The sequence below is a fragment of the Salvelinus alpinus genome, chromosome 1 (assembly GCF_045679555.1).
Source record: "Salvelinus alpinus chromosome 1, SLU_Salpinus.1, whole genome shotgun sequence".
Taxonomy (NCBI): Eukaryota; Metazoa; Chordata; class Actinopteri; order Salmoniformes; family Salmonidae; genus Salvelinus; species Salvelinus alpinus.
In genome coordinates, this window is record NC_092086.1 from 45005546 (window position 1) to 45024814 (window position 19269).

At 45.1% G+C, this 19269-nt stretch overlaps 1 protein-coding gene across 8 annotated transcripts in view; it reads right to left on the bottom strand.

The window, feature by feature from the left end:
* Positions 1–306: 306 nt before the first annotated feature.
* LOC139577351 (cdc42-interacting protein 4 homolog) overlaps positions 307–19269 on the bottom strand; it is a 29781-nt gene continuing 10818 nt past the window's right edge. Inside the window, exons 2-16 of one of the 8 annotated variants that reach the window (XM_071404434.1) lie at positions 16884–16940; positions 16573–16661; positions 16264–16411; positions 15728–15790; positions 14950–15054; positions 14627–14755; positions 12489–12635; positions 12106–12303; positions 9954–10118; positions 5370–5399; positions 4432–4541; positions 4111–4243; positions 2407–2516; positions 2159–2304; positions 307–2054 (exon numbers count right to left, since the gene is read on the bottom strand). In XM_071404434.1, coding sequence (XP_071260535.1) covers positions 1903–2054; positions 2159–2304; positions 2407–2516; positions 4111–4243; positions 4432–4541; positions 5370–5399; positions 9954–10118; positions 12106–12303; positions 12489–12635; positions 14627–14755; positions 14950–15054; positions 15728–15790; positions 16264–16411; positions 16573–16661; positions 16884–16889 — 1731 coding nt within the window. In that variant the 5' untranslated portion in view covers positions 16890–16940 and the 3' untranslated portion in view covers positions 307–1902. The remainder of the gene's footprint in view (positions 2055–2158; positions 2305–2406; positions 2517–4110; positions 4244–4431; positions 4542–5369; positions 5400–9953; positions 10119–12105; positions 12304–12488; positions 12636–14626; positions 14756–14949; positions 15055–15727; positions 15791–16263; positions 16412–16572; positions 16662–16883; positions 16941–19269) is intronic. The other 7 variants (XM_071404408.1, XM_071404416.1, XM_071404425.1 and 4 more) reach the window with 7 other exon arrangements.

Here is a 19269-nt window from a genome sequence, read left to right on the forward strand (position 1 = left end):
ATTATTAATAATAATAGTAACAGGGGAGGGGAAGGGGGTAGTTAAAAAATGTACCCCAAAAGGTTCTTTGAGGATCTTATAGGGCTTCTCCAGTTTCAATATGAAGAACCCCTAAGGATCCTCCAACAGCCTTTCCCTTTAAGAGTATGTACATGCACTTGATATTTCTAGACATTTTCTCATGTCATTCAACTGCATCTTATTTCTTGGGGACCAACTTGCTCGCTTATAAATAATACAACGGTTGGCTCTACGCCAGACAAACATTAGCAATAAAAAAAAGCCATGAATAAATGATACAACCACTTGAACTTTGAAATGCGTGTTACATTTATTAGTCTTAAAAACTGAAGACATTTGCATGTTAGGTATATACACAATGCTTTCAACCAGAAAGGCACCTGGACATACGAGTGAGTTTTTACATTAGGAATATTCCCGCGTGGCTCAAAACTGGAGCGTCTATTAAACTCCAGACAAAATGGACACATTCACCTCACGAAGATACACATCTGCTCTCAACTTCTCAATCTTTATTCATCAGGTTAAAAAGCTAATAAGACAATAGTGGTGTAGTGATAGCTAAAATATATTATTTTATAACATAAATATGATAGTCTTAACGTTGCACATATTCTGTCTGCAACTATTTATTGGTATCGCTCTCACCTCTGGATACAGACAGTCCACCGTGTTTGCAGGGAAAAGTACAAATGGGAGTTAACTCCTATGATATAAACCAAAACATGCCTTAAACTTTAAATGTAGCAACTTACACATACTTAATAAATTATATTCTCAATACAAACAACTCATTATTTACCATTCAGAATCAAGAGCTATAAAAGAGCTCTCGTATAGGCCATTTATGTCGATGGCTTGAAACTGAGCTGTAGTGAAGATACGGCTGTGATTGTCTGAAACATTTCTTTATTCCCATCAGTATGTGCGTGTCTCTCTAAGGGGGCTTTACTGTCAGTCTTTGGCCTTGTGGGTGGCTAATCTATTTATACCTCAGAGCACAAGAAAATAAAGTCACGCTAACTGGTGAGTATATCTGATCTGAATAGTGGCTGTCAACAGGGCTTTCCTACTGAAATGTAGTGCCCATAGATCTGTGTTGAGACCCTTCCTTTATCTGAGCAAATGTTCCTTGTCCAAAACGCCATGTGCAAGTATGAAGAAGAGCAAGAATGTGATCAGTTTACATTCTGGCTGCATGGGAGTGATAGAGAGAGCAGGTTATGCTTACTAATGTGTCAGATAAACATCCTCTTAATCCTGGCTCCTGTTCAGTAGGGCACACTGTAGCACTGTGTTCTCATTGGACAAGTTCAGGTAGTACCTCTGTTTCACTCGGTTTCAAAATGTTTTATCCTTACTGAACACAACCCTGATATCAAATGCTCCAGTACAGCACTTCTAATCCTTCTCTCACTGTGAAAAGGAGAAGCCTTCCCACAGTGAGGTGAGGGCATATGGACATGTTGGTTGGTGCCTCATTCTAATCTATATCATCAGTCCTGCTATGATATCCACTACTAAACCACAACCACAAACGCACTGTGATAATATCAAGGAGAACTACGATGAAAATGTGTGGCTTGTGGTAAGTATAGTGACCTGGTACAGACATGCAAGCCAGGAGGAGCCAAAAGCACAATTGACTGCATCTTCTCTGGCCAGCAGGGGAAAGAAATCATGGGTGCGTTTCTGTGAGGAAATCAAAGTGACTCGATTGGCCCTAGTAGTCTCCTTACGGACACCCAGATGGTCCTGCCCACAGTGCTTTTTTTCTCTTTCTGATTGGTCCCATGAGAGAGCTGCCACAGTATTTTGGAATCATCATCAGTGATGATTGGCCGTTCCCTCAGGCCTCGTGTGGGTGGGATGGGTGTCGGGTCACTTGCTGATGCTGATGCTGACGTAGGATGTTGGGATGTAGCCCTCGTTCCCGTTGGCCCTGCGGACCCTGGTCCAGCCGTCACCTTTATCCTCCTCCACTACAGACAACACCTCCCCCTCCTGCATGGTGATGGTCCCCTCACTGGCACCTAGCAGGGACATGACAGCATGTTACACTATCGCCATGTACAAGTAAGTGTGTTATACAATATTAGTGTTGAGTACATTGGTGTCATTGTGACCCATCCACAACTACCTGGAAAGTTGTACATGGCTGTACATTGGCCGATGGGAGCGGCAAGTTCCTCCTCCTCCTGCTCCTCAAAGTCGTCGTCAAACTCGGCGTAGATGGCCTGAGAGGGATCCGGGGTGCCTTCTTCAGAGTGGGTTCCGTCAGGGCTGGAGGGAGAAACACACATATGCTTAATAATAAATATAGATATATGACTACAGTACATTTACTGACAGCCATAAGTGAAGTCTCAGCGTCTGGTTTCTAACCTGTATGGTTCGTTGTTGTTGGAGTGAGACCTGTAGCTCAACGCATCCTCTGGTAACGTATCTCTCCTGAGCATTGAATCCCCTCGCCTTCCTGCCTCTGTCAACCATGACTACGAAACAAAGCACGGAGGAAATATGCCATTGTTTCCTATAGATTGTGCTCGTGACAGATAGGATCACAACTTTATTTTAAGAATGTGAAATGTCAGAATAATAGTAGAGAATGATTTCAGCTTTTATTTCTTTCATCACATTCCCAGTGGGTCAGAAGTTTACATACACGCAATTAGTATTTGGTAGCATTGCCTTTAAATTCTTTAACTTGGGTCAAACGTTTTGGGTAGCCTTCCACAATAAGTTGGGTGAATTTTAGCCCATTCCTCCTGGTAACTGAGTCAGGTTTGTAGGCCTCCTTGCTCACACATGCTTTTTCAGTTCTGCCCACAAATGTTCTATGGGATTAAGGTCAGGGCTTTGTGATGCGCACTCCAATACCTTGACTTTGTTGTCCTTAAGCCATTTTGCCACAATTTCGGAAGTATGCTTGGGGTCATTGTCCATTTGGAAGACCCATTTGCGACCAAGCTTTAACTTCCTGACTGATGTCTTGAGATGTTTCTTCAATAAAGCCACATCATTTTCCTACCTCATGATGCCATCTATTTTGTGAAGTTGCACTAGTCCCTCCTGCAGCAAAGCACCTCCACAACATGATGCTGCCACCCCCGTGCTTCACGGTTGGGATGGTGTTCTTCGGCTTGCAAGCCTCTCCCTCTTTCTCCTCCAAACATAACGATGGTCATTATGGCCAAACAGTTCTATTTTTGTTTCATCAGACCAGAGGACATTTCTCCAAAAAGTACAATCTTTGTCCCCATGTGCAGTTTCAAACCGTAGTCTGGCTTTTTTATGACGGTTTTGGAGCAGTGGCTTCTTCCTTGCTGAGCGGCCTTTCAGGTTATGTCGATATAGGACTCGTTTTACTGTGGATATAGATACTTTTGTACCCGTTTCCTCCAGCATCTTCACAAGGTCCTTTGCTGTTGTTCTGGGATAGATTTGCACCTTTCGCACCAAAGTACGTTAATCTCTAGGAGACAGAACACGTCTCCTTCCTGAGCGGTATGACAGCTGCATGGTCCTTTGGTGTTTATACTTGCGTACTATTTTTTGTACAGAAGAATGTGGTACCTTCAGGCGTTTGCTCCCAAGGATGAACCAGACTTGTGGAGGTCTACAAAAAATATTCTGAGGTCTTGGCTGATTTCTTTTGATTTTCCCATGATGTCAAGCAAAGAGGCACTACGTTTGAAGGTAGGCCTTGAAATACATCCACAGGTACACCTTCAAAAGCCATGACATCATTTTCTGGAATTTTCCAAGCTGTTAAAAGGCACAGTCAACTTAGTGCATGTTAACTTCTGACCCACTGGAATTGTGATACAGTGAATTATAAGTTAAATAATCTGTCTGTAAACAATTGTTGGTAAAATTACTTGTGTCATGCACAAAGTAGATGTCCTAAACGACTTGCCAAAACTATAGTTTGCTAACAAGAAATTTGTGGAGTGGTTGAAAAACAAGTTTTAATGATCCCAACCTAAGTGTCTGTAAACTTCCGACTTCAACTGAATGTATTCTAGCTTGCATATGGGAACATGGCATGCAGTACATGACTGTGGCCAATAGAGGGGAGTCCATTACCTCATACTTGTTGAGCTCTCCTCTCAGTCTCTCCATGTTCTGGGCTGTCTGGTTGATCTGGGGAGACAGGCTGGCAGGGTCTCCCATCTGGGGGTTCTTCTCATACACATCCTTCATCTTCTCCAGGGCCTCACTGGAGACACACACAGAGACAGAGCAACAGAGGGGGAAAGAGAAGAGATGAGAGGTGGATTGATTCTCTGTGGAAATGCATCCCCTGTGGAGTGCAGTAATTGGTAAACAACACACACACTGTTGGGAGAAGTTGTCAGTAGTCACAGAGATGGTTGTCAAAGCAGTCAGTCAAACTCCCCCACACACCTCTGGTCCACTTCTTTCTGCAACTCCTTGCCAATGTCATCTAGTTTCTGTTGTAACCTCTTCCTGCGTTGCTCGGGGGGGAGATGGCCAAAGTCCTCTGTCACCGTGGGCTGAGAAAACGCACAGGGAGGAAGTCACTTTAACACGGACGCACGCGCACACACACAGACACGTTCTCCATCACCACGACACGTGGTAGGAGAGGAACACACCCCGCCACCCACAACCACCTCTAGAGGAAACGCCGGTCTGTGGTTATGGTTCAGCTCAAGGGAAATGGTTGATGACAAGAAAACATATTTAACCTCTAGTAATGACATTGTTTTTGCTTTAGAGTGGACAAACAGATATGCTTTGTTTTTACAGTGAGCTGAACCCAAGACCACCACCATTGTCACTCATGTAATCATTCCCAATACCATCCCATTGGCAGCACACCCACCCAAATAAGAACCTGTTTCTAGGAACTCTTCCATTGGGTTTTGTAGTGAACGTTTAAAGGAAGGAGTTTATCATAGTGACAGACCAGTAAAACAATGGAGGTAAACTGAAGCCAATATATCGGTCAAATTAGATAATTTTGCCCCATTGCTGATGTGACTTGAGTTATTAAGTGTTGTTACACCCCTAATCCACCAGATGGCCACCTCTTCAACTCCAAACAGACAGACAGGCCATGTTATCAGCCCTCTGCTTTGCATCCAATGTTGAATTTGAATCTGGCTGTGTTACAGTTCATGTGCTAGCAGCTAAACTAGAGCGTGAACATTCCAGCATTGATTTGAGAAGGTAAACAAGAAGACTTTAGTGTGACGTTTGAGACCAAGATGCTTGTACAATTGTACTGATGGAGAGGTGGTCATGTGTGAGATTCCCCGTCGATGTGAGAAGCTTGAGACACCCTTTAACACCCCACACAGACACCACTCTAGTATTACCATTACTATGATCCTCTCTGGAGTGAGCCTCTGAGGGAGAGAGAAATAGACAGACAATGTGTGTGTGTGTGTGTGAGAGAGAGAGAACTGGGTGGTTCAAAACCCTGAATGTTGATTGGCTGAAAGCCGTGGTATACCATGGGTATGAAAAAAACATTTATTTTTAACTGCTCTAATTACATTGGTAACCAGTTTATAATAGAAATAAGGCACCTCGGGTGTTTGTGGTATATGACTTTGGCTAAGGGCTGTATCCAGGCACTCTACGTTGTGTCGCGCATAAGAACAGCCCTTAGCCGTGATATATTGGCCATATACCACACGCTCTTATTGCTTAAATATACAGTCGTGGCCAAAAGTTGAGAAAATGTAAATTTTCAAAAAGTCTGCTGCCTCAGTTTATATGATGGCAATTTGCATATACTCCAGAATGTTATGTAGAGTGATCAGATGAATTGCAAAGTCCCTATTTGCCATGCAAATGAACTGAATCCCCCCCAAAACATTCCCACTGCATTTCAGCCCTGCCACAAAAGGACCAGCTGACATCATGTTAGTGATTCTTTCGTTAACACAGGTGTGAGTGTTGATGAGGACACGGCTGGAGATCACTCTGTCATGCTGATTGAGTTTGAATAACAGACTGGAAGCTTCTAGAATCATTGTTCTTCCTCTTTCAACCATGGTTACCTGCAAGGAAACATGTGCTGTCATCATTGCTTTGCACAAAAAGGGCTTCACAGGCAAGGATATTGCTGCCAGTAAGATTGCACCTAAATCAACCATTTATCGGATCCTCAAGAACTTCAAGGAGAGCTTTTCAACTGTTGTGAAGAAGGCTTCAGGGCACCCACGAAAGTTCAGCAAGCACCAGGACCATCTCCTAAAGTTGATTCAGCTGTGGGATCGGGGCACTACCAGTACAGAGCATGCTCAGGAAAGGCAGCAGGCAGGTGTGAGTGCATCTGCACGCACAGTGAGGCGAATACTTTTGGAGGATGGCCTGGTGTCAAGAAGGGCACCAAAGAAGCCTCTTCTCTCCAGGAAAAGCATCAGGGACAGACTGATATTCTGCAAAAGGTACAGGGATTGGACTGCTGAGGACTGGGGTAAAGTCATTTTCTCTGATGATCCCCTTTCCAATTGTTTGGGGCATCCGGAAAAAAGCTTGTCCGGAGAAGACAAGGTGAGCGCTACCATCAGTACTGTGCCATGCCAACAGTAAAGCATCCTGAGACCATTCATGTGTGGGGTTGCTTCTCAGCCAAGGGAGTGGGCTCACTCACAATATTGCCTAAGAACACAGCCATGAATAAAGAGTGGTACCAACACATCCTCCGAGAGCAACTTCTCCCAACCATCCAGGAACAGTTTGGTGACGAGCAATGCCTTTTCCAGCATGATGGAGCACCTTGCCATAAGGCAAAAGTGATAACTAAGTGGCTCGGGGAACAAAACATCGATATTTTGGGTCCATTACCAGGAAACTCCCCAGACCTTAATCCAATTCAAATCAAATGTTATTTGTCACATACACATGGTTAGCAGATATTAATGCGAGTGTAGCGAAATGCTTGTGCTTCTAGTTCCGACCATGCAGTCGGAAGTAATCCCATTGAGAACTTGTAGTCAATCCTCAAGAGGAGGGTGGACAAACAAAAACCCACAAATTCTGACAAACTCCAAGCATTGATTATGAAAGAATAGGTTGCCATCAGTCGGGATGTGGCCCAGAAGTTAATTGACAGCATGCCAGGGCGAATTGCAGAGGTCTTGAAAAAGAAGGGTCAACACTGCAAATATTGACTCTTTGGATCAACTTCATGTAATTGTAAATAAAAGCCTTTGACACTTATGAAATGCTTGTAATTATACTTCAGTATTCCATAGTAACATCTGACAAAAATATCTAAAGACACTGAAGCAGCAAACTTTGTAGAAAATAATATTTGTGTCATTCTCAAAACTTTTGGCCACGACTGTAAATACAAAGTGCATTCTGAAAGTATTCAGACCCCTCAACTTTTTCCACATTTTGTTATGTTACAGCCATAATCTAAAATTTATTAAATAAAACATTTCTCATCAATCTACACATAATACATCATAATGACAAAGCAAAAACAGATGTAGACATTTGCAAAAATGTTTACATAACTATTCAGACCCTTTGCTATGAGACTTGAAATTAAGATTAGTTGATTGGAGTCAACTTGTGGTAAATTCATTGATTGGACATGATTTGGAAAGGCACACACCTGTTCATATAAGGTCCCACAGTTGAAAGTGCATGTCAGAGCAAAAAACAATCCATGAGGTCGAAGGAATTGTTCGTAGAGCTCCAAGACAGGATTGTGTAGAGGCACAGATCTGGGGAAGCGTACAAAAACATTTCTGCAGCATTGAAGGTCCCAAGAGCAAAGTGGCCTCCATCATTCTTAAATGGAAGAAGTTTGGAACCACCAACACTCTTCCTAGAGCTGGCCGCCCGGCCAAACTGAGCAATCGAGGGAGCAGGGACTTAGTCAGTGACCAAGAACCAGACTGTCACTGACAGAGCTCGGGAGTTCCTCTGTTGAGATGGGATAATCTTCTCGAAGGAGAACAATCTCTGCAGCACTCCACCAATCAGGCCTTTATAGTAGAGTGGCCAGATGGAAGCCACTCCTCAGTAAAAGGCACATGACAGCCCACTTCGAGTTTGCCAAAAGGCACCTAAGGGAATCTCAGACCATGAGAAACCAGATTCTCTGGTTTGATGAAAACAAGATTTAACCTCTTTGGCCTGAATGTCAAGGAGGAAACCTGGCACCATCCCTACGGCGAAGCATGGTGGTGGCAGCATCATGCTGTGGGGATGTTTTTCAGTGGCAGGGACTGGGAGACTAGTCACAATTGAGGGAAAGATGAACGGAGCAAAGTACAGAGAGATCCTTGATGAAAACCGGCTCCAGAGCGCTCAGCACCTCAGACTGGGGCAAAGGTTCACCTTCCAACAGGACAAAGACCCTAAGCACACAGCCAAGACAACGCAGGAGTGGCTTCAGGACAAGTCTCTGAATGTCCTTGAGTGGCCTAGCCAGAGCCCAGACTTGAACATCTTTGGAGACCTGAAAATAGCTGTGCAGCGACGCTCCCATCCAACCTGACAGGCTTGAGAGAATCTTCAGAGAAGAATAGGAGAAATTATCTAAATACAGGTGTGCCAAGCTTGGTGCGTCATACCCAAGAAGACTTGAGGCTGTAATCGCTGCCAAAGGTGCTTCAACAAAGTACTGAGTAAAGGGTCTGAATACTTATGTAAATGTAACATTTGCAAACATTTGGGTGTAGATTGAGAAAAGAAAAAGAAAAAAGTAATTCATTTTAGAATAAGGCTGTAACATAACAAAATGTGGAAAAAGTCAAGGGGTCTGAATACTTTCTGAATGCACTGTGTATTCAGAGTATAAAAAACATGAAGGAAACCTGCTCTAAGGTTAAATAAGGATTTTTAAGCCTTGAGACAATTGAGACATGGATTGTGTAATTCTCTCCTTCTCTCTCTCGGAGGACCTGAGCCCTAGGACCATACGTCAGGACTACCGGGCACGATGACTCCTTGCTGTCCCCAGTCCACCTGGCCTTGCTGCTATTCCAGTTTCAACTGTTCTGCCTGCGGTTATGGAACCCATACCTGTCCCAGACCTGCTGTTTTCAACTCTTAATGATCGGCTATGAAAAGCCAACTGACATTTATTCCTGATTATTATTTGACCATGCTTGTCACTTATGAACATTTTGAACATCTTGGCCATGTTCTGTTATAATCTCCACCCGGCACAGCCAGAAGAGGACTGGCCACCCCTCATAGCCTGGTTCCTCTCTAGGTTTCTTCCTAGGTTTTGGCCTTTATAGGGAGTTTTTCCTAGCCACCGTGCTTCTACACCTGCATTGCTTGCTGTTTGAGGTTTTAGGCTGGGTTTCTGTACAGCACTTCGAGATATTAGCTGATGTACGAAGGGCTATATAAAATACACAAATCAAATCAAGTTTATGTGTGCCATTCAGAGGGTGAAGGGGCAAGACAACAGATTGAAGTGCCTTTGAACAGGGTATGGTAGTAGGTGCCAGGCACACAGGTTTGTGTCAAGAACTGCAACACTACTGGGTTTTTCACAGTCAACAGTTTCCTGTGTGTATCAAGAATGGTCCACCACCCAAAGGACACAACTGTGGGAAACACTGGAGTCAACATGGACCAGCATCCCTGTGACACGCTTTCAACACCTTGTAGGGCCTATGCCCTGACAAATTGAGGCTATTCTGAGGACAAAAAAGGGGGCGCCGGGGTGCAACTCAATATTAGGAAGGTGTTCTTAATGTTTGGTATATTCAGTGTATGACACCTCCAAAGATTCAGTCTTTCCACTCTGAAAGGTCAACACCTGAATCATGAAACATTTTGATCAATAATTTAGTCCGTTTTGATTGGACATATTCAGTCATTTCCTGGAACAATAAGAAAGAACAGGTTGATCCACCAAACAGGTTAGCGGAGGCCTTTGTGAGGAGACGTTGTGGCCCCTGAACCTGATGACTCACCGTTCGCCCGAGGGTCCGGAAGGAGGATATTCTGGGTTTGACTGTCTTATTGATCTCCTTCAAACAGTACGACAATGGGTCCCGGCCGAACTTGGGGGAGGGGGGTCCATTAGCGGGCAAGGGGGCGGGGGGCGTGGACAAGGGGGTGAGTGAGGAGGGGGAGAGCTGGGACAGGGTGAAGCACAGACACCCAGGGAGAGGGTGGCATGGAGGGAGAGAGGGAGGGGAGGACAAAAACAAAACAGATGACAAGGGAAAGAGAGAGAGACACCATCAACACCTTAAGCACACCACACAGAGAAGACAACACTGCAGCAGTTACCCCTGCAGAAGCCCACAGTCACCGGATCATTCACATAGCGCCACAACAGCCGCGCCACAACAGCCGCACCACAACAGCCGCACCACAACAGCCGCACCACAACAGCCGCACCACAACAGCCGCACCACAACAGCCGCACCACAACAGCCGCACCACAACAGCCGCACCACAGCCCCAACACCAGCAATTAAACACCAACAAAACACAAGCCACGATGAAGGGTAGAGTAGAGTGAGCCTACGTGAAGAACAAGGTTGACAGATTGGAGCGGACCAACGGGAGGTTCCATTGGTTAACCTCAATCTGGACACAGATACATAGGTAGACTGAAATATGTACAAAGGACACCCTACAGGTCTGGGCCTGGTATACGTGCTTGTAATACGGGTAATAAGAAACATGGCAGGTCTCTAAGCTGGTGGGAACTACTGAACGTTGGCATGAAGGTGTAACCACATGACCAAGTGAGGAGCAGTGAGGGAGAATATAGTCAACTCTACAGGCTGGTTTCTCAGTCACAGATCAGCCTAGACCTACAGTAGTCCTGGACTAAAAAGCACTTTAACTAGGAGCTGTTTGAATCAGTGTTGTGCAGTGGGGAGGGGGTAGACTTTTTACAAATGACATCCAAAGCTCTTTCTCACAGGCCAATATGAAAATTAACTCTGATCATTGTTGAACCACCTCTTTGGGGAGAGCAGGAGCGATGACACAGAGCGGTGCACCACACAGACAGGACGGGAGGTAGACAGGGTGTATTAGAGGAACAGGATTGGACAGCAGTCAGCAGGGTAGCCAATCAGACATGCAGCAGGAGGAAAGTGCTGGAAGAGACTGGAGGGGAGAGAGAGAGAGAGAGATGCAGCAGTGGGTAGAGGCCGGCCATGATGTAGGTGTTAGTTTGCTGTACTCTCAACATTCATGTGTAGTTTATTTTTAGTCATTTCAGACTGGCTCAGGAGGCCTGTTTAAGGGACATCCGATATATTCTAGATCTAGACGGCCTCTAGTGGTCCAACGTCATCCATGATCTCCAATGACAGTGTAGAGAGAACACAGCAAAAATGAGTTCACCTGGAACTAGTCATCCCTCCCTGTCCCAGTATCATCCCTGATGGTTGGTATTTCCCAAAGGTGTCATTGTGATGGTTTGACTGCTAATGTTATAGTCTAGGCCAGTATAATAGCAGTGTGTCTGTAGCGGAAAATTCAATGTGTTTGTGCCTGTCTGTGCTGATGAAAGCACAAGCTCTGCAGAACGCTGCCTGCCAGTAGAGTTGACCTATTGGAAACCACAGTCAGTCACACGCTGCAGAAAGTCAGAGGGGGCTTATTCACAGACAGGCCAGGGACACAGCCATGCACATACCAGTTCTAGAAAGGTGTGTGTGTGTGTGTGTGTGTGTGTGTGTGTGTGTTAGAGAGGGGGGCCATGCAGTATGTACATGCAGAGCTCTGGGAACAGGGAAGATTATGTGTGAGACCACAGCTTCAGGACCATAGTGACAGATGGAACGTCCCTCTGGGGACCCCCAGACACTGTCTCCCTGATTCAGCCCCTCTGCTTCAACACTGACACATACTGCTCATGGTTGATCTACCTGCACCTTGGAGCACTGATCATTTCAAACACTAAGAAATCAACTCGGGGGACTAGTCATTCATAGGAGGGAAATAACCTGATTTGGGCATGAATTGTAGATTAGGATAATAATGTCTATTCCTAATTCAGAAAGTTACTCAGTCAGAACTGAGTCATGGGAGTGGGATGTACCAGGGGTGTAAACTAGTCATTGTGTCTGAGGAGGACTGGTGGTACTAGCAGCCTACCTTACTCTTCTTGCTGAACAGCCAGAACGGTTTGCTCCTGTTCTTGCCCAGCAGCTCCAGGGGGCCTTTGGGGGTACCGAGGGTGCCCAGGCTGCTGTCTGAGGAGGCACGGTTGATGCCCTGACTGTAGTCCTCAAAGTCCAGGTCGCCAGGACGCTCAAAGCCTGACTTGTACTGCTCTATAAGAGCTATGGAGTCCTGCAGGGACAGTAGGTTAGATTATGACAGTGAAACACAGACCAACAATACCAAAACGTTTCAAAGCATTTGTGTTTCATACCCATTTCCCTCACATTCTTTTGAACTTCATTGGACCACATGTATCCACGTACGTTACGTCTAGGTTTGTTTTGTATACATGCAGTACAGTACGGCCGACTCACATTCCTCTCATTGACATTAGTGCCCGCTTTAGTGACGCCCTCCAGACACTTCCCGATAATGGGCATCACGTGCCTCTCCGTGTCTGAGAACAAGACGTAGCCCTGCGCCAGCTTCCTCACCCGCCTCTCATCCATGTCCTGGAGTTTCTATAGGGAGAGGAGGCACATACAGGACGTCACTCAACCAGATCTGCCATGTCTTGGTGCCTGATTATAGAATAACAACCTGCATCAAGTGCAGCTTCAAGTGTCTCCTGAAACTTGACCCCAAAAAAACATCTGGGTCAGCCGATTTAGACCCTTTCTTCTTTAAGGCTGCTGCCCCTATCGTCGCCAAGCCTGTCTCTCCTCTCTGGGGAGGTTCCCATTGCTTGGAAGGCAGTCACGTTGCATCCTTATTTAAAAGTGGGAGATCAAGCTGATCCTAACTGTTACAGGCATATTTTTTATTTTGCCCTGTTTATCAAAAGTGTTGAAAATACTTGTCAATAATCAACTGACTGGCTTTCTTGATGTCTATAGTATTCTCTCTGGTATGAAATCTGGTTTCCACTCAGGTTATGGATGTGTCACTGCAACCTTAAAGGTCCTAAATTATGTCACCATTGCCTTTGATTCTAGGCAATGTTGTGCTGCTATTTTTATTGACTTGGCCAAAGCTTTTGATATGATAGACTATTCCATTCTTGTGGGAATATTGGAGTATTGGTGTCTGAGGGGTCTTTGGCCTGGTTTGCTAACTACCCCTCTCAAAGAGTGCAGTGTATAAAGTAAGAACATCTGCTGTCTCAGCCACTGCCTGTCACCAAGGGAGTACCCCAAGGCTCAATCCTAGGCCCCACGCTCTTCTCAATTTACATCAACAACATAGCTCAGGCAGTAGGAAGCGCTCTCATCCATTACTATGAAGATTATACAGTCATACTCAGCTGGCCCCTCCCCAGATTTTGTGTTAAATGCTCTACAACAAAGCTTTCTTAGTGTCCAACAACCTTGTTCTGAACACCTCCAAAAAAAGGTCATGGTGTTTGATAAGAAGAATGCCCCTCACCCCACCGGTGTGATTACTACCTCTGACGGTTTAAAGCTTGAGGTAGTCACCTCATACAAGTACTTGGGAGTATGGCTAGACAGTACACTGTTCTTCTCTCATCACATATCAAAGCTGCAGGCTAAAGTTAAATCTAGACTTAGTTTCCTCTATCGTAATCTCTTTCAGTGCAGCTGCCAAACTAACCCTGATTCAGATGACCATCCTACCCATGCTAGATTACAGAGACATCATTTATAGATCAGCAGGTAAGTGTGCTCTCGAGCGGCTAGATGCCTTTACCATTTGGCCATCAGATTTGCCACCAATGCTCCTTATAGGACACATCACTGCACTCTATACTCCCCTGTCAACTGGTCATCTCTGTATACCCATCGCAAGAGCCACTGGTTGACGCTTATTTATAAAATCCTCTTTGGCCTCACTCCCCACTATCTGAGATATCTACTGCAGCCCTCATCCTCCACATACAACACCCGTTCTGCCAGTCACATTCTGTTAAAGGTCCCCAAAGCACACACATCCCTGGGTCGTTCGTCTTTTCAGTTCGCTGCAACTAGCGACTGGAAAGAGCTGCAACAAACACTCAAACTGGACAGTTTTATCTCAATCTCTTCATTCAAAGACTCAATCATGGACACTCTTACTGACAGTTGATGCTGCTTTGCGTGATGTATTGTTGTCTCTACCTTCTTGCCCTTTGTGCTGTTGTCTGTGCCCAATAATGTTTGTACCGTGTTTTGTGCTGCTACCATGTTGTGTTGTCATGTGTTGCTACCATCTGTTGCTGCCTTGCTATGTTGTCGTCTTAGGTCTCTCCTTATGTCGTGTTGTCTCTCGTTGTTATATATATATGTTTTAATCACAGCCACCGTCCCCGCAGGAGGTCTTTTGCATTTTGTTAGGCCGTCATTGTAAATAAGAATTTGTTCTTAACTGACTTGCCTAGTTAAATAAAGGTTAAATAAAAAAGTCAGCTGTGTTTTTAGTGTCTATTGAACCAAATGTTAGCATTTAAAATAGTTCCAGCATAAGGAAGGGAAGCTAGGCTAAGGTCAGGATGGATGGGTGAGAGGCTCTGCCGCACGTTGAAGATGAGAGGCACGTCGCTGAAGTAGAACTGGCTCTGCTCCTGGTTGTATTTCTGCAGCTGGGCTGCGTAGTCGTTCTTACACTCCTCTGCTATGTGTGTCCTCATGTTGGCCTGCTGTTTGGCCTGGACACAGGTAACAAAACAAACACACAGGTCACACACAGGTCAGTCTGGTGGCTCACATTCCACTGTTTAAAGGGGAAACAGGACAAGTAGGACAGCTGGATTGTGTTCAGTAGGGCACACCGTAGGAAAACCTTTCGCAACGGAAAATGAAAACCTGTGTTCTTTTTAATTCTGTGTTGGTGTCCTACTACCTTCTCTACGTCGGCCTTTGTGGCGTTGATGTCCTGGTCAGTTTTCTCTGCATATTGAGCAGCTTTGTCCGCTTCCCGCCACTCCCTCTCAAAACGTTTCTTACTCTAAAACACAGAGAGAGACAGAAACATATCCATGTTGATCTTAGCTAACACAATACTGTGCTCTGTGGGCATTCTTTGAATGGAATAGAATAGACTCTACTATTGTGTAGAAGAAGCGAGACCTCTGCTTCACCCAAGGGTAGTAAACACTTGCCCAATGGCCACTAGCACCTGACTTTACTGAATGGGGCTGGAACATCAGTGGTTTAAGTCAATGGTGCTGACCCATACAGCGACGAGCAATGCGCTGGAGTGCTGCTGGCTTCTGGTTCCCTACCCCTGCTTTAAAAAGGAGCTCCTCATCTCTTTTTACTGTATATTACAAATACTGGTCACCTGAGTCACCACACACACACACAACTAGAGAACAAACGTCCCTTTCACTGATGTAACAATGACCCCACTTACAGCAGACAAAAAGCAGACAATATGAGAAAGCATTCAGAAACATTTGACAACTTTCACCACTATAGACAATGGAGGACAGTGACTGGACAAAACATTGCCCTTTGACTGAACAGAAAGAATAAACAGACAAGTTGTTCCCTGACAAGCAAAGTATAGGCCTACTGTATAGAGAGGATGTATACATTAGTATTCTACCAACAACGTAGATGTTCCCTTTGGAAGAGAGGAGCTATTGGCAGACGGCCTGACATGTAAACAAACTTACACTGTCGAGCTGCTTATAGGTGCACTCCAAACTCTGCTGGGCTTTCTTGGCCTCCGACAGATGCTGCAAACAGACAAACAGAGAGAGGACACATGAGACACCAAGAACACTAGGATGATGACATGACGGTCCCTACTTAGACAGGGCCATTGGCATTGGGTACAGAATAAACAACGGCCACCAAAAACCACTGAACAAAACAGATGGTAAACAAATAGCAGTCTGTCTGTCTGTGGGTCATGTCTACTGGGAGACTTTATAGTGTTTGTGTGTGTTCTATATTCCATTGGGGATGGGCCAAGGCATTCCTCTCCTTTCAGAGGATAACACGACAGTTACCACCCCCCTACGAGACAACCCAAGTAAGGCTACCTTCGTGCCATAACAGAGGAACCTACACATCTCTGCTGGTCCTTCCTGTCTCCTTCATACTCTCCCTCCTTTTCCCTAGCTCCCACCCATCTTCCCTCGCCCTCACTATAATAATGTGAGTTGTCAATTCCATCCTTCCCACTCAGTGTGGATCTCTCTCTCACCGTCTTACGCTCCATCTTGAGCTCCTGCAGGTACTTGGTGAGTTCGATGCAGATGTTCATCATCATGTTCTCAGCAATCAGCTCCCTCTGTCCTGCGTAGTCATTCATCTCATTCAGGATGTCCAGGAAGGACTGGTGGTTGGAGAACCTATGGGAGAGGAGGGGGAGTGAAGGAGGGAGGGAAGAGGGAGGAAGGGAGGGAAAGGATACAGAAGAGATGAGATCTGTAATGGATTTGGGCATTGACAGGAAGTTACATACACTGTTGCTTAAATAGCTGTGTTAGCCAGGTAATGATAGGTCCATTACTTCCTTATTCCCGTTTCCCTCTCAGGGGGTATAGTAGCAGTCATTTGCATTGCTCTGCAGGTGCTGGCATAGCCTCTCCAACTACAGTACTATAGACAGGAAAGCAGTTTGAAAACACGTCATTGAAATTACGTCATGTATTGTTGGTGTATTATTTTAGTCTAGCTTTGTTTTCCTTCTCTTTGTCTGATTAGGAACTGAAAGTCATGTTGAAGATCACAGCTGGCCTGGGCAGGTACAAATAAAGGACATTTATTTTATGCACACACATATTCATTCACACACACACACAAAAGCCCACAATAGCTCACCTGCATTCCTGTTCCTCTTTACAGCCTCGTTTAGGATTGTATTTCTTTGTTAGATTTCTGTCAATATTAGGAGGGGGAAGATATGGTAAGTAGTCTGGAAGATAGAATATGTCAAAAGCACAGATGCAAACTTAATTATCCTAAATGAAAGGAAAACACAATGCATCAAATTAGGGTGTCTATTCAAATCTCAATAAACAAGTTCAAACCTAAGTTGGTTACAGTTCGCCTTTAATAGAAATGATTCAATTTAAAATCAATCCACACCTCTAAGAAACAATACACACAAATATTTGCTTCTTGTAGGCAAGACTGCCCCGGTCCACTGGCACAGTTGATCTTTCCTTTTTGCCATTTTTATCTCAATATCAAATCATTTCTAGGTAACAATTAATTACCTTACTGTAAATGTTTTTAATTAAAATGGTCAAAAAGAAACAAGCAAGAATTCTGCTAAGACTGTGAGTGGTCTGTCTGGGAGTGGTCAGAGAGGAGCCTAATGGGAAGGATGTGTAACCTGAAAGCTAGCTGTTATTGGTCTTCTATTAACATCTAGGTCTAAAGAACCCACCGAGCCAAACAAGCTGAAATGTCAGGCAGCTCTTACACTAAAAGGGCATTATCATAATTGTCACAATTTCACTGTATTCTTCCAACCTCAGTGTGGAGATATATATACACTGCTCAAAAAAATAAAGGGAACACTTAAACAACACAATGTAACTCCAAGTCAATCACACTTCTGTGAAATCAAACTATCCACTTAGGAAGCAACACTGATTGACAATAAATTTCACATGCTGTTGTGCAAATGGAATAGACAACAGGTGGAAATTATAGGCAATTAGCAAGACACCCCCAATAAAGGAGTGGTTCTGCAGGTGGTGACCACAGACCACTTCTCAGTTCCTATGCTTCCTGGCTGATGTTTTGGTCACTTTTGAATGCTGGCGGTGCTTTCACTCTAGTGGTAGCATGAGACGGAGTCTACAACCCACACAAGTGGCTCAGGTAGTGGAGCTCATCCAGGATGGCACATCAATGCGAGCTGTGGCAAGAAGGTTTGCTGTGTCTGTCAGCGTAGTGTCCAGAGCATGGAGGCGCTACCAGGAGACAGGCCAGTACATCAGGAGACGTGGAGGAGGCCGTAGGAGGGCAACAACCCAGCAGCAGGACCGCTACCGCCGCCTTTGTGCAAGGAGGAGCACTGCCAGAGCCCTGCAAAATGACCTCCAGCAGGCCACAAATGTGCATGTGTCTGCTCAAACGGTCAGAAACAGACTCCATGAGGGTGGTATGAGAGCCGAACGTCCACAGGTGGGGGTTGTGCTTACAGCCCAACACCGTGCAGGACGTTTGGCATTTGCCAGAGAACACCAAGATTGGCAAATTCGCCACTGGCGCCCTGTGCTCTTCACAGGTGAAAGCAGGTTCACACTGAGCACATGTGACAGACGTGACAAGAGTCTGGAGACGCCGTGGAGAACGTTCTGCTGCCTGCAACATCCTCCAGCATGACCGGTTTGGCGGTGGGTCAGTCATGGTGTGGGGTGGCATTTCTTTGGGGGGCCGCACAGCCCTCCATGTGCTCGCCAGAGGTAGCCTGACTGCCATTAGGTACCGAGATGAGATCCTCAGACCCAATGTGAGACCATATGCTGGTGCGGTTGGCCCTGGGTTCCTCCTAATGCAAGACAATGCTAGACCTCATGTGGCTGGAGTGTGTCAGCAGTTCCTGCAAGAGGAAGGCATTGATGCTATGGACTGGCCCGCCCGTTCCCCAGACCTGAATCCAATTGAGCACATCTGGGACATCATGTCTCGCTCCATCCACCAACGCCACGTTGCACCACAGACTGTCCAAGAGTTGGCGGATGCTTTAGTCCAGGTCTGGGAGGAGATCCCTCAGGAGACCATCCGCCACCTCATCAGGAGCATGCCCAGGCGTTGTCGGGAGGTCATACAGGCACGTGGAGGCCACACACACTACTGAGCCTCATTTTGACTTGTTTTAAGGACATTACATCAAAGTTGGATCAGCCTGTAGTGTGGTTTTCCACTTTAATTTTGAGTGTGACTCCAAATCCAGACCTCCATGGGTTGATAAATTTGATTTCCATTGATAATTTGTGTGTGATTTTGTTGTCAGCACATTCAACTATGTAAAGAAAAAAGTATTTAATAAGAATATTTCATTCATTCAGATCTATGATGTGTTATTTTAGTGTTCCCTTTATTTTTTTGAGCAGTGTATATATAGAGAGAGAAAAAAAACAGGAAATCATGTTTGACTACACTACCCCTTTAAGGGAAAGCCAATGCAAAACTAGTCAAGAAGAACATCTATGTTAAAACAGATCCACTTCTCCTATTCTTCCTTCTTTCA